General features: G+C 47.7%; 1 protein-coding gene across 1 annotated transcript; it reads left to right on the forward strand.

Annotated features, from left to right (window-relative positions):
- The first annotated feature begins 2157 nt into the window (after positions 1 to 2157).
- LOC134434638 (serine/threonine-protein kinase PAK 3-like) lies at positions 2158 to 4145 on the forward strand. The gene is made up of 3 exons (XM_063183287.1): positions 2158 to 2259; positions 2919 to 3036; positions 3875 to 4145. Exons 1-3 carry the CDS (start codon positions 2210 to 2212, stop codon positions 4088 to 4090), a joined length of 384 nt encoding a protein of 127 aa, XP_063039357.1. The 5' UTR covers positions 2158 to 2209; the 3' UTR covers positions 4091 to 4145.
- The last annotated feature ends 10283 nt before the right edge of the window (positions 4146 to 14428 follow it).

Below are 14428 nucleotides of genomic sequence, written 5' to 3' on the forward strand. Positions count from 1 at the left end.
TGCCCTGTCCCTGAGGGCTGGTGGGAATGCAGAGGCTGGAGCCTTCCTTAGCTGGGAGGGTCCCGCTGCTGCCCTGCTGCTACAGCGCGGAGCTGCCTGAGGCCGCAGCCCCTGCTCTGGGCCGGCTTCTGCCTCGCACGGCCTGGACTCACAAGAGGGCCAGCATCTCCTCTGGGCAGCTCTCTGTGTCACAGGGACGCCTGAGGAGCACTGCTGTCCTCTGTGCCTGTGCCCGCCGTGCCGAGTTGGAAAGATGGGGACGTGTGCGGTGTCGAGAGGGCGAGTGCAATGGGAGCGACTGAGCCGCGCTGTCAGGGTGAAGAGAAGCGGCGCGGCTCTTCACGCAGGGCACGGGCAAGGGCGTCTGTGAGCTCAGCCTGCTCATAAAGGGTGAGGGTCCTGATGCTGAAAGCCCCGTGGGGATTGGTTCTAGCATGAGCTGCTCTGGTTTACAAACACAGAGGCATTCTTCTGGCAAACTGCTGCAAGGTGGAAAAGATGGGAACACTTGGCAATATTCCTCCTGTTCTGAACTTGGCATCTGTTCAGAGGAATTGATTCTAGATGTCCTGGTGCACTTAATTTTAGCAAGTAGGAAACCTTTTCTAAATCTCACAGTGTTTATTCCCAAGAAAACAAAGGCACTGTTAGTTCCAGCTCTCCTAAATGTTTCTAGATGACAAACTTACTTGCCTTGGTAGGTATTCTCTTCTGGTCTCAGTCTCCTCTGAATGTATCTCCCTGTGCTTCCCTGTGCGCCTGCTGTCAAGAGGTCTCTCACTTAAAAGGATGCTGGAAATCAGTCTCTGTGCCAGCCACTTGTGCTGTGGGCCTGCTGTTCTTTTCTTGTTGTTCCAGTTCCTGTTCCTGTTGTTGTTAGCTAGCTGTCCACAAAGGGAGGGCTCAGAGCTCCAGACAGTGGGGCTGCCTTTTGTATCTCCTAAAAGGTGAGATCTCTGCTTTGAAGTGAACATCTTGCATTTTGTTTCCCTCAGGGAGAATGGTGAAGATGGAAAATCCTATTCTAAAATACATTGAATTGGAAAATATTGGCAGTGGGTGAGTCCAAGCAATGTTAATTTTACAAAACTATTCATCAGATGTTTTGCTGGTGGAATAGGTATCAAGTGTGAAGTCAGACAAGCTGCAAATGTGTTCAGGCTTAGATTTTCAGTGCTGATCAGAGTTTCTAAGTGTGCTCAGAAGGCATTGTCAAAGACATCTCCATGCTTCCAGTGTCCTGCAGATCTGTGGTATTTACAGCACAGATCACCTGTGTGGGCTGGCTTTCACTGCAAGATCTAAATGGCTTCTCCTCTCTCTTCTTCTGTTTTGTTTCTAGGACTTTTGGAGATGTTTGTAAAGCACTTGACACTGCCACAGGAGGAGAGGTAAATGTCAACAGCCCCTGCAGACTCTGCTGCACTCCAGGGCTTTCCCCTCTGGTGTGAGCTGTGGCTGGAGCTTTGGGCAGAGCTGTGCTGAAAAGGCACAAGAAGCACAGACTGGTGCCAGCCCACAGAACACATTTGGGACTTTGTCCTCCTCAGCTGCCAGAAGGAAGGCACGGAGGGCAGCGGTTCCTTTCAGAGAAGGACACGCTCACTCGCTCTCCATTGCTAAAACAAAGGCGCTACCTTTGAGCACCTCACTGCTCTTTGGGGCTACAGCTTCAGAGTCCTGAATTCTCATTTCTGGCTGCCAGCAAATCCATCTGAAAGTTACTGGTAGTTCCTTAGCCACTTGCAGTGATGCACATAGGGAGAGATCTGCAAGGCATCCCTGAAAGCCCTAAGCCCTGCCCATAGCCCAAGATGTATCCACAGAGTATTAAGGCATGGATTACTTCTTCTGAGTCCCAAACAAAGCAGCAGAGAGTGTGGTCAGAGGTTTGTGGGTGATAACTGAGACACCGCTGTTACCAAGTGGTCAAGGCAAAATGTCAGTGGCCCCACGTGTCCTGTAACTGGCTCCCAAGGGAGCAGAGAAATTGGCTGTTGGAATGTCAGTTCCTAACTACTGCAGTGCCTAATCACAAGGCAGTTTGGCACAGCTCAGCTGTGTCATTGCAAAATCACTCACTCCACGTGTCTTGTGGTCTCGTGCCACCAACGTCTCAAGTTACTGATTTTCAATGTCGTTTTAGGTGGCCATCAAGAAAGTACAGCTTCAAGGACTGAGGAAGAAGGAACTAAAAGTCAACGAACTCATGGTCATGAAGGTGAATAGAAATCCCAACCTGGTCAACTGTTTAGACAGGTGAGTTGTGCTTTTGTCCCATGAATGTTTGTTTGCATGTTGCAAACATGCAAGGTAAAATCCCACTTTGGTCACTGGCAGAAAATAGAGCTGTAATTTTTGGCTAATTATTATTGCTCTTTTCATCTGCAGTGGATGGGAAGAGATTGCATTTTGTCTGCATTAGTCTTCGCTGGCACATGGTATTTGAAAATTGTTCAAAAACCCGGATGAGTTGTGTCTTACTAAATCAATGATCTCTATATTCACAGCCACCACTTTGTTTTGGAGCTTGATTTTTTTCAAGTGTCTTCTTACGTCCAGGTAAACTAACAAGGATTTCCCTTGGATTGTTGCCACTGTTTCCCATTGCTATGCATGCCAGGAAGACTAGGTGCTTTTTTTCCAGAAACACCATGCATGACAGGTTTTCTTTTATCTGGGCTGTTACTAAACTGCACATTTTGCTTGCTGCCCATCTAAGACATCTCCTTTTTTGCAGCTGTGCCTTTCTCCTTGAGACTGCACAGATGGCAAACAACGCACAGCCAAGAGGGAATGTCTCTTCCTTTATTTTGTCTTTGTCTCAAAGGGACCTGAAAAGAAGAACCAACCTGTCTTTTCCAAACAGCAACTTAGCCATGTACATTCATCTCCATGCCCTTGTTTCCTTCTTTCAGCTACCTTGTGGGTGAGGAACTGTCCCTGGTTATGGAGTACATGGATGGAGGCACTCTGAGCAATGTCATCAGCCAGACCTACCTGTCGGAAGATGAGATGGCAGCCATCAGTCGGGAGGTCAGCAATCCCAGCTGTGTTTCCAAGGGCTTGGGCAGCATTGTCTGGGAAACAGGGGCTCAGAGCTGGAGTGATTTCCTGTGCCAAGCTTTGTTTCTGTGTTGCTGCTATTCTATGGGCAAGTAAAAGCATCTCAAGGGAAAGGCCTGCCAGTGCCCCTGCACTCCCTGTACTCAGTGCCAGTACTCTTATCTCCTGCTGTTGTATTCTCACTCTGTCTCTTGTATTTGCTGTTCTCCACCTTGCCTCTCTAAATGTTTCCCTGGAGTCTGTCTTCACTGCATTCCTTGCCTGTAAAAGGAAAGGTGCTGGTGGCAGGATTTGAAATGTCCAGAAAAGAAAAAATACTCATTTCTCAGAGTCCTCAGCTGAAAAGGATAGAAGTGCAGCCAAAATGCTCTTTGCTTCCGCAAAGTGACTGGTGTGATACTTCCAAGCCTGTGCTGAGGCCAGCAAGAAAATCTTTTCCATGCAGCCTCCCACCCAAAAGTGATCCACTAAACACCAAAGGGAGGGACTTTTCCTTTCCAAACCCCTCCTTTGTCCTCTGCATGGAAAAAGCACGTCCACTGCAGCAGGAGTCGTCCTGGCTGGTTTGCAGGGGACAGCCTACAACAGCAGGTGCTGTTGCTCTTTCAAAAGCTGATGTGCCTTTCCTCAGAAAGGTCCTGCTCTGCAAGTGTTGGAGCAGCAAGCTCTTCCTCTCAGTGGCCATTACTGTTCTGCCATTACTCCCCATTCCCCTGGAGAGGGAATCTTTTCGATTCTTTGTTTCCTTTCTTTTGTGATGAAATCACATCACTCATTTTTGCCCTCCTGTTTCTGTTTTCTCGCTCAGTGCCTGCAAGGACTGGATTTTCTTCATTCAAACCATGTCATCCACCAAGATGTGAAGAGCAGCAACATCCTTCTCAGAACTGACGGTTCTGTCAAGCTGGGTCAGTATATTCTTGGTCAGGTGCAGCGTTCCAGGGATGTGGGTGTGGGGCTGCTTGGAGTGACTGCCAGCTCCCCAAAAATGGTGCTGGTGGCAGTGCAGGGACCCCTGCTGTGAGCTGAGGGCACAGTTGCAACGTGCACAGAGGTATAAGGAACCACAAGCAGTCAAGAGTGGCCTTGCTCTGTGTGTGTCCCTTCTAGACAGAGGGATCTACAATCTAAAGCTTCAGGGGATAAAGTCCACTGCTGTGAGCAGCATTAAGAAACCTGGGTTTTTTTGGAAGTGGCCAATTCCATACTCCCTTGGCTAAAGCCCCAAGGAAATCGAGTGTGGACAGTTCTCCAGGAGATGCAACAGCACATTCTTAGCCTGAGAGTGGGGAATTCTTTTGCTTGGTTTCCTAATTGGAGCTGGCTTTCACGGTTTGTTGTTTTCTCCACAGCTGACTTTGGCCTCTTTGCTCAGCTCAGCCCTGAGCAGGGCAGACAGAGCTCCGTGGCCGGTGCTGCTGGGTGGCTGGCGCCTGAAGTGGTGACAGGTCAACCATGTGGCCCCAAAGTGGACATATGGTCTTTGGGAATTGTGGGCATCGAAATGGTGGAACAAGAAGTTCCTTCCTGGAATGAAACTCCTGTCTTGGTAAGGTGCAAATACTCACTGATCCCACTGTCTTTCTCACCTGTCCCGTGTTCTGTGTGCCATTGGACAAAATCCCATTGCCATCTGCTGGCACCACTTCCACCAAGGTCCCCTTCTAAAAATGCCCCTGCAACACATCAGTATCTGCTGTAGCTTTGGTTGTATCAGAAAGGGAAGTGGCAGTTCAGAAACTTAACCAGGTCAGAAAACCTGCTATTTTGGCCTCCAGCCGTGCCTGACATTTCCCACTTGTTTTTTGAACAATGTTGGAACTCTGTTTCTGAAGGACAAGAATTTTTCAGTGGACAGGGTAGACATGTGATAAATATCCTGAGAAATAGAGGTTAGACCTTCCCAGTTTCAATTTTATAGAAAACATAGGAAAAAAGGAAAAAGAAAAGTAAACAAAAAAGGAAAAGAGAAAAAAACCTACTACCAAAGCAATGCCCAAGAAATCCTGCTTGCTTTTTCATTTTTTAAATGCAGCTCTTCTCTTCCATTCTGTAGCATCTTTTCCAAATCCTGTGGCTGTTGAAACTTTCAGGCTTTCAAGTCATCTGTACATTGTTCAGTCACGTGTGTGGGTGGCCTGGATAAGTTTTGGATGTGTTTTTCTCCAACTGCAGTTAGAATTGTTTGCCAAACCCTTGGCTGTTTCTGGGTACTTTAACAAGTTGATGAGCTTGCAGGCAGGTGCCTGGGCTGGGATCCAGCGTGGGCAGTTGACACCAGTGCTGTGTTTCTTTACCTCAGGAGCAGGGCCATCCCTGGCCTGCACAGTTCTAATGACAGGGAGGGCTCCAGCTCCCCACCATGGCCAGTGGCTGAGCTCAGCTGAGAGTCAGGATAAAACCCTCTTTCTCACCTCTGGTGATGTGGGAAAAGGACAGAAAGCCGCATAAATTATTTGTACACAAGGGGAGTGCATTGCAATTTCTGGATTTGAAATTCTCCTTTGGGTTGAAGAGGATAATAGCAAAGTCTCTTTGGTCACCATCTATTTCAGTGCCATGAGCACAGAGTTATCATGACAGTGGTGGGCATTTTTATGGAGACTCCAAGGCCTCTTGCCATTGTTCTTTTTGTCTATTTGAGATGGATTCTGCAAGTTGAGGTTTGAATAGTTCCAAGTTGGTGTCTTATGTTTCTAAATACCATCTTGCAAAAGCAGAATGAGCTCTCTGCCTCTGACTTGTCAGCGTGTTAGAGCTTGGTTCCACATGAACCACACTGGATAAGGATCAGCCGATGTCTTGCCAATCTACACTGTAATTCCTTGGCCTGAGGAGTATCAGAAAGACCTGCTGAGCTCCATGGACACTGTCAGCTGCATGGAAGTGAGCATCCTTGGCCTTGCTGAAGAAACTGGAGCTCAGCTTAGATTAGATGCTCTTGAGCAGGAGAAAGGCTGGAATCGTCAGGTGTTTCCAGAAGCCTGCGTGCCCAGAGGGACTGAGTTCTGGGGAGCAGCTGGATGTTTCTGCACATCATGGAAGGGGATTGCCAGACAGCTCAAGCCTCACCACAGGCAAACACTCCCCAGCTCTTCTCAGGCAACATTTGCTTTGGGTTTCAAGTTGTTCCCACTTGTCTGTCTGTGAAGATGCCCCTAAAACTACAAGGCAAGCCTCTCAGAACTGGTGTTACATTTCCAGAAATGAAGAAAAGAAGCCCAAACACATGAAAGTTGCTAAGGCACTGGTTTTTAGAGAGGAACTTAACCCCCTGTGCAGTTTCTTCTCACTGGGAAATGTGCCTGAAACCTGGGCATGAGGGTGTAAAGGCCACAGAGTCTCTTCTGCTTCTTGTGCAGTGCTGCTGAAACACTCAGTGACCGTGTTTCTCTCCCAGCCCAAGCCACATTCTGCCCGTCACCAAGCCAGAGCCTGGTGATGTGGAGAGCCTGCCAGAAACCTCCCATTTGTTTCCTGGCACTTTCTGGGATGGGCCTACCATTCATGCATTGACTTGAGTAGCCAAATGAGTAGAGGGTGACTGTAGGGATGGAACCTCTCCTTCTGATTTGACCATGAAAGGTTTTTCTTTTCCATGTAAGGAAAGCAGAAATTTTCAGACTGCTGAGAAACAGAGCTGCAGGTGGCTCCTGTGTGTCCAAGCAGGAGTTTTCATCCCAGTACATTTGTGCATGGATCATAATGTGTCTGTGTTGAAGATGAGATTCCAAAGATTTGTTTCCTTACCTGAGGAATACCTGGTGGATTTCCTTTCTTTCCCTCCAATTCCCATTGTTTTTAAGAACAAAGCAAAAAGCTTGATTAGTTTTGTTTTGTGGCAGCAGTGCTTAAGGGACCAAGAAGCACTGCAGAAATACTTTCCATGTACTAACCCTTGGATACAGTAGAGTTAGTATAGCAAAGTCCTTCTTCCAAAAAGCCTCTCAAGCTGGTATGAATCGTCAGGGAAGGAAATGTGCTTGTGCTGATGTAGTTCCCACTAATTAGGTCAGTCAATGTAATCAGCTGCCAAGGCAAGATCTGTGAGATGTTGGAGAGGCTGTGGCTGCATCGGGGTTTGGGTTTTTTGGTTGGTAAAGGAAAGTCATCTCTGGGTCTCTGCCAGGGCAGAAACTGCCACTGCAGAGTGGAGCTTAATCAGTGGGATCTGGGAGAGCAGTGACAGATGGGAAAGAAGCAGGTGGAGCCTGGTGTCTCCTTTTTCCCCAGCCCCAACTCCTGATAGCCACAGGAGGAAGACAAAAGCTGCAGCAGCCCAACCTATTTTCATCTTGCCTGCGTGACTTCCTGAGCTGCTGCCTGCAGAGAGACGAGGTGCGGCGCTGGTCTGCCAAGGAGCTCCTGCAGGTAACATGTGAAGGGGCTGCAGGTGAAACAGGCTCTGAGGGATGGGCTTCTCCTCCACTCACGCCCAAGGCAGCAGATGAGCCCCCTTCCTCCTCACCTCCACTCTTGGTGCTCTTCAAATGAAAACAGTGAGGAATCCTAGACTGGGCTGGGCTGGCAGGGCCCTGCAAATGTCCTCTGGTGCAAGTGTCCTGCAATGAGCAGGGACTTCTTTAAAGACATCAAGTTTCTCAGAGCCCTTTCCCACTGGAGCCGGAATGGTTGCAGGGATGGGGCACCTACAACCTCTTGGGGCAAGCTGTGCCAGGGTCACACCATGCTCCGAGTAAACAAGTTCTGATTAGATCCTATTTGTGTTAAAAAATATTCACCCACATCCTATTGTAACTGGCTCTGTTAAAAAAGATGTCCTCCACTTTCCTCAAAGCCACTCTGAAGTTTTGGAAAGTGGCAATAAAGTCTCCCTGGGGCCTGTTCTTGACAAAACTGAGCAACCCCACCTCTCTCTGCATTTCCTGAGTAAGAGAGGTCCTCTGGCTGTTTCTGTCACCTTCTTTTGTAATTTGGTGGGGTGTTCAGTTTTATGTAATGGCAACAGAATTGAAGTAGAGCAATGCAGGGTACAGAGACATGAAATGGTGGAGGAGGAGCCCAAGGAAGCCAGTCCCAGCCTAGGAGTCAGAGATTTGGCTGTGGGCAGGAGGGGCTGTGGGGGCTCACTGTGAGCCTCTGAGGGGCCCTGGTTTGTGCCCCCCAGCCCACCCTCAGAGGTTTCTGCCACGCAAACAGGGACAGCTGGGAGGGACTTGTCCCAGCCCCATCTGCTGCCAGGCACACTCAAGCAGATGGGAACTGTGCCAGGGTTACTGCCAGGTTGTGTGGCAGAGAGGGAACTGCAGGGCCCAGTGCCACTGGGCTGGCCCTGCTGGGAAGGAAGGTGCCATCCAGCACACGAGGAGCAGGGCATGGAAAGGTAGACACTGCTTTCTGTCCCTGTGGCAATCAGCACACTGCCTGTCTTTCAGAGGGACCAATGAGAGGAGTTTCCTGAAAAGAAGAAACTCCAAGGACAGAAAGCACCATTTCTAGAGCACTGGCAGGGCTAAAATCTCAGCAAGATGAAGACACCTGTATAAATGGATGAGTGGGATTCTGGGCCAGGTTTGCCTGTGATGGCAAAGTCTGCACATAAAGATGGAGGTGTAGACAGTCCCATTGTTCCTCTTCCTGCATCCTTCTAGGAGCAGGAGGAATCCTGTGAAGCACTGAGCTTGGAAAGTCATGGTTCATTGTTTTTTGTTGATCTGTTTTTTTTCCCTTTGGGCAGCATCCATTTGTAAGATTTGCTGAGCCTGCGTCCAGCCTGGTGCCACTGATTGTTTCAGTGAAGAAGAGGAAGGAGACAAGAATGTGACAATCATCAGGACCATTTATTCCTCAATCAGTTTAGAGTAGGATTGTAGGTTAGGATAAGGATTAGGATTAGGATTAGGATTAGGATTAGGATTAGGATTAGATTAAGGATAAGGAAAAAGATAAGGATAAGGATAAGGATAAGGATAAGGATAAGGATAAGGATAAGGATAAGGATAAGGATAAGGATAAGGATAAGGATAAGGATAAGGATAAGGATAAAGATTAGGATGAGGATAAGGATAAGGATAAGGATAAGGATAAGGATAAGGATAAGGATAAGGATAAGGATAAGGATAAGGATAAGGATAAGGATAAGGATAAGGATTAGGGTTAAGGTAAGGGTTAGGGTTAGAGTAGGATTGAAAATCAATAAAGTTTCTGAAACCACAACTCACCTTGAAGATTCCCTTCCTTCTCACTCTGCGAATAAACTCGAGAATTCCTTCTGAATTGTCTGTTGTTTCTTAAAGGTGGAAAGTGAAACAGTGTCTTTGGCATGGTGTGAAAGTGGGGAAGGATGTTCTTCATTCATCCTCTCCAGACCACACTGCCTTTGGAATATGGCCCACTGGTCTGTTTTTGGCCATCTTTGGTACTTCTATTTTAGGCAGAAAGGGCAATGGCATTTAAAAGCAAAAGCACAGGAAGAATGGGGCAGCCCAAACATCTTATACAGATGCAGGCCTTCAGCTGTGACTGGAGAGCATTGGGGCTCCCTAAATGCAATAATCTCTTTGGCTGGAGGAGAGCCTTGCTCAAGTGAGAAAGCAGAAAGATCAGAGAGGGTGCTCGGGAAGGTCTCCTGTGGTGCAGAGCTGTCAGCACCTGTGAGATGAGAGCGGGCCCGGCCTTGCCCAGGCTGGAGCCCCAGCAGAGCCCCGGCAGAGGCCGGAGCAGCCTGAGCCCCGGCAGAGGCAGGCAGGAAGGAGGCCCTTGGAGCTGCAAGAGGCAGCAGCCGAGACCTGGGTGCCTCTTCCTGGGAGCGGGCGAATCCTCCGCCCTCAGAGCCCAGGTGGCAGCTGGCTGCTGCCGAGGGGAAGCGCAGCCGTGCTGGGCACAGCCCGGCCTGGAGGCCATGGCTGTCTGGAGTGTGCCCAGGAGCAGAGAAAGGCCAAGGGCAGCCGCGGGCCGCTGGGCTGGCTGAGGATTCCTCCTCTTCTGCCGGCTGCCCTGCAACTCCTGGCAAAGGCCAGCAGTGTGTGCAGCACTCTGGGCACCGGGGCAGGGAGCCGGGCTGCTCGGCAGGCTGGAGCACAGGGCAGCCTCCTTCAGGCCCGGCACTTGTGCCAGGGAAGCGAGGCCAGCGTGAGGCAGGGACAGCTTGGCAGGGCACATCTGCAGGAGCCAGCGCCTCACGCAGGTCTGGGAGGAAGCGCCTGCAATCCTGCAGTTCTGCACTGAGCCAAAGCAAAGGTGTGAGATGCAGAGTGTTTGGCAGAAATATTCAGGCCCACCAGGCCAGCCTACTTTGTGCTCTCTGGCACACAGCAAGCGCTGTGCAATGCAGCTCTGAGCTGCTGGGAGAGAGGCACATCAGGGATGTGCCTGAGCCATGTGCTTGAGGAATAAACTGATTTGGAAGGGGGCAGAAGGGTTTCAGCAGGCAATTTGCATTTTCTTCATTAATTTCTGAAAGAAAGTCATAATGTATTGCACACAGATAGGGTTATTAGAAAAGAAAGGCCTTATAAAATCAGGCCTACCTATTGTTATGTTTGCCCAATTATCCCGACAAAAAAAAACCCCAAACAATATTAAAAGTAGTAGCAATTTTAATTGAATATTTAAAATATAAAAATATAAAATTGGATAGAATAGAATTTGATTAAAATAAGGGATAATTTGTTTCTAATAATAGCACATAAGCAACAGATAACTGCGGGGTATGGAGTGCAGGCCTCTGGGACCCTTGCCACATCACATACAAGCTTGCCAAGTGAATATTCGTCCTTATATACCATGTGTCAATGCCGTCTCCTCCCATTTTCTATTCTTCACACTTCTACCTCTGCCCTCATCATCACCTTTACCATCCATATGCCACCACTTGGTTGGTGGTCGCACAAGTCTTTGGGGGTCATCTGATGAAGATTTTGTAGTCCAAAACTAACATAATTACTACATCTGAGTATTGTGGAGAGTTTTGTCAAAGAGTGGCTTGAGGAGGGAGGACACAGCCGAATCATTTTGGTAAAGATGTCCTAACTAGGGCAGAGGCCTTTTTGCAGGCAGGTGTCTGTTGGGAATTTAGCTGACTGGAGAATGGAAAAGTACAAGACCGTGGCTAATTCCAAATCTTGCACCTGCAAGATAACGTGTCCTTGGGCCTAGCTGAGTATGATAAAGAAATGGACAGTGAGACGTGAGAAGTAGAGAACGTAGGCCCAAAGGAATGAGGAAGAGCTGATGGTATAGTTTAACCAATAGATTGCTTGGCTTACAGAATATTCATAAGCTTATTATTTGCTGTATAAGTGTTTGATACTTTCTTCAATAAACTGGACCTGTGATGAACCATCTGGTGTCATGGTCTCCTTCCTTCAACAGAGTATCAAGGCAATAAATCCCTTATAATTAGCATTTTCCTGGGACACAACCAGAGAGTTCCTTCTTTGTTAATTTTTAGCAACCATTATCTCTTGCTTTCCTCCTGTTCCTGAACATCTGGGGGGGGGGGGGGCATGGTGCCCCTCCTCTCCCTTTTTCTTCGGCATTACTAATTTTACCTGTTTTAATATTTACAAATATTAATTACTGTATCAATATTGATTCTTGTTTCAATTGTTATCAGCACGAATCGTACCTATTTACCACACTGTGGTAAATTCCCAGCTGGCCTGTTCCATCTTCTACGTGCAGCCAGCTAACTTCCCATGGGAATAGTCATGAGTGCAGTTAGCACAAGCTATTGTGCTAAGAAAACTGTTTGCATCTGTAATAAACAACAAACTTGTCCCATGAGCATCCACGAAAGAAAAATGTAATCACCTGAGTAACAGTGAGTCTTAAAAAGAGAGAGTCTTAACATGTACACACTAATACACCTTCTAAGCAATAAATTGTGTGGCAGGAAACTACCAGCCAGTTGAAGTTGAACACAAGTCTGTGAAAACAGTATAAAAATGAGTTATGTGAATAAAGAATTGGCTTTTCCTGCATGAAGAAACTGAGTCCCGGCTGCTTTATTGACACAGCAATGTGGCTTCACTCAGCAAGAGCACCTGCAGGGTTTATTGATGAAACACTGGTGTTTGATTCTCAGAATAGGAAGGAGAGGCATTTAGTCTAACAAACAGGGCATAGTCTTTTGAATTCCTTTAGCTTTAACAGGAGTGCTGTACCATGTATTCCCCCACTGCAGTGCTTACTGTGTGCAAGTGGCTATCTTGGCCTTGAGAATAAGGAGAGTGGTCCTGCTAAGAAGGTAGCTGGAATGCATTCAAAAGGAAGAAAGTGTTTTAGGAGGCTCTTGACCACCAAAGGAGAGTATGAGGAATGGGAATATTTCCCAAATGACTGTGTCAGAACTGGAGTCGTGTCCCAGGCCCTGCCATATTTGATCCATGTTTGAGCAGGTTGACAAGACAATGAAGAAAAGTGTCTTGTTTAGCAGGTGGGACCATGACCCTTGAAAGAGAAACAATGGATTGGTCAATGGGTGAGCAGTCAAGCTTTGAAAGGAGAACAATGCACAATGCAGCCCTTGGTGGCAGGGAGTCATGGAGTCATCCTGAGCCATCATGGCCTCATCTCACACGCCAGGCATGTGTGAGCTGCTGCTCTAACTCCTGCTGTAAAATTCCACTCCTAAGCAGGAGATACAAGGCCTAGTTCTGGGCTGAAGGGTTTAGAAGGACGAGATGCACAGCGTTTTGATCCAGGGGATGTCCTGGAAGTGCACTGCCTACCTGCCTCTGCTGCCGAGCACCACGCTCCAACTCCTTCTCCTGTTCAGTGGATTTTTGGGAATCCAGAGGTCAGTATGTATTATATGCTACTGCAACTAATAGAATGAATTTGCTTTGCAAGCCCAGTTTTGTCCTGGGTTATTTTGTGCATGGGTCACCTGAACCTGTGACAATGACCAGCAGGGAGCTACAGGACACTCCTACTCTGACGTCAATACATTCTGAGAAGTGATTGAAATATGTCAAAAAATTGGAGGTAATGTTTAGCCAGTAAGTTTCAGCAAAGTATTGAATATGTCTTAGTTCCATGGATACAAACTACTAGGTGAGATTGCTGGGTGTGCAGGGCTTAGGGAAGTGATTCCCTGTGCACCCAGCACTGAAATCAAGTAATGCCTCCCTTCTAACCCTGAGCTGGCAGCAGGGATCAGGCCTTGCTTGGTCACTTTCATTTTGACAACTTCTGTTAGCGGCTAAGAAAGGTCCAAATGAAACCTCCTCCAGCTGTTTTCCTCTGGTTGATCTTTTTAGGCACCAAAGCTCTGTTCCACGGGTGGCCTGGGTGTGTGCAGAGCAATGCAGCCCCCACAAAGCCCTTGGTTTCCCCACGAGTTGCCAGTTTGACTGCTTCCAAAGGGGAAGAAAAGCAGAGATGTACATTCACAGGAGTCCTGGCCATGTCCAATAAAGGTGCAAATATGTGGGGAGATTTGTTAGCAATTATTTCAGCTGTTATGCCAAGCCAGTGCCTTCTCTCCTGCTTCTGTGCATTATAGGTGAGTAATGTAATAATTGGCTCTCACAATTAAGAGATAGATACTATGTGGATAGATATTATGTTCAAATGTAAAGTGCTGTTATTGTAATACGTCCTCCCATAGTCCTCTTTCTTATCCCCCTTGTAATAGCCTTGGTAGTCAGGGCATTTGGGGAGGGCTGGCTTGTGACCAGCAGGCGGGGTGTAACAACAATTGACCTCCAATCAAGATGCAAGAAAGTAATCTCCACCACTGGACGGCAGAGAAAGAATTGACTGACAAAACATTGGGAGGGGCTAAAGGTAAAAAAAGCAGAGTATCCCTTTTGTAGATGAGCATGTGGCTGCTAATCATGGAGACTTCCCAGTGCTGCAATCTTTCCTTATACAGTCTTTTCTTAAGGTTTAATAAACCTTTAAAAACTTAAAGGTTGCCACCTTCTCGTAGTGACATCAGAAGGTTGCTTTGGTGCACAGAAGCCCTGAGTGTCAGAGCCCACTCCTATCTGCCTGACTGGGGTGTCCAGGGCACCTACACTGGAGCGCGGATACTTGCATGTGTATACCTAGCTGCCCCTGTGGCTACAGACACCCCCTTTTTAGCTGAACGCCTTGACAGGAGCTTTACCAAAGCAGTGGCATCCTAATGCTCTTTCTGTTTCAAAATCAGAAACTCAGTCACTAAGAAAGAGCAGGAAGACATACAAAAGCCAGGTAAGGATACACCCTAACCTAAGTAGAGAGGAAACATCTACTTACTTGTGAAATGTGTCATAAAATAGGCACCATAAGTAATGCCATAGGCAGCGAAAAGCAAAGGAGCAATTCACTCAATCATTTTAACACTGCCCTGCAAGTTTGCAGGCTGTGCTCACACAGTGGAAAAAGCAAGGCTCCTGTGAGTGTGCAA

The sequence above is a fragment of the Melospiza melodia genome, unplaced genomic scaffold (assembly GCF_035770615.1).
Source record: "Melospiza melodia melodia isolate bMelMel2 unplaced genomic scaffold, bMelMel2.pri scaffold_45, whole genome shotgun sequence".
NCBI lineage: Eukaryota > Metazoa > Chordata > Aves > Passeriformes > Passerellidae > Melospiza > Melospiza melodia.

Bases quoted from the DNA above. Each gene is read 5' to 3' on its own strand.
- LOC134434638 (XM_063183287.1), top strand. From the start codon at position 2,210: ATGGTCATGAAGGTGAATAGAAATCCCAACCTGGTCAACTGTTTAGAC. The intron at 2,260-2,918 runs GTGAGTTGTGCT...TCCTTCTTTCAG, and splicing joins CTGGTCAACTGTTTAGACAG to CTACCTTGTGGGTGAGGAAC. The intron at 3,037-3,874 runs GTCAGCAATCCC...TTTCTCGCTCAG, and splicing joins TGGCAGCCATCAGTCGGGAG to TGCCTGCAAGGACTGGATTT.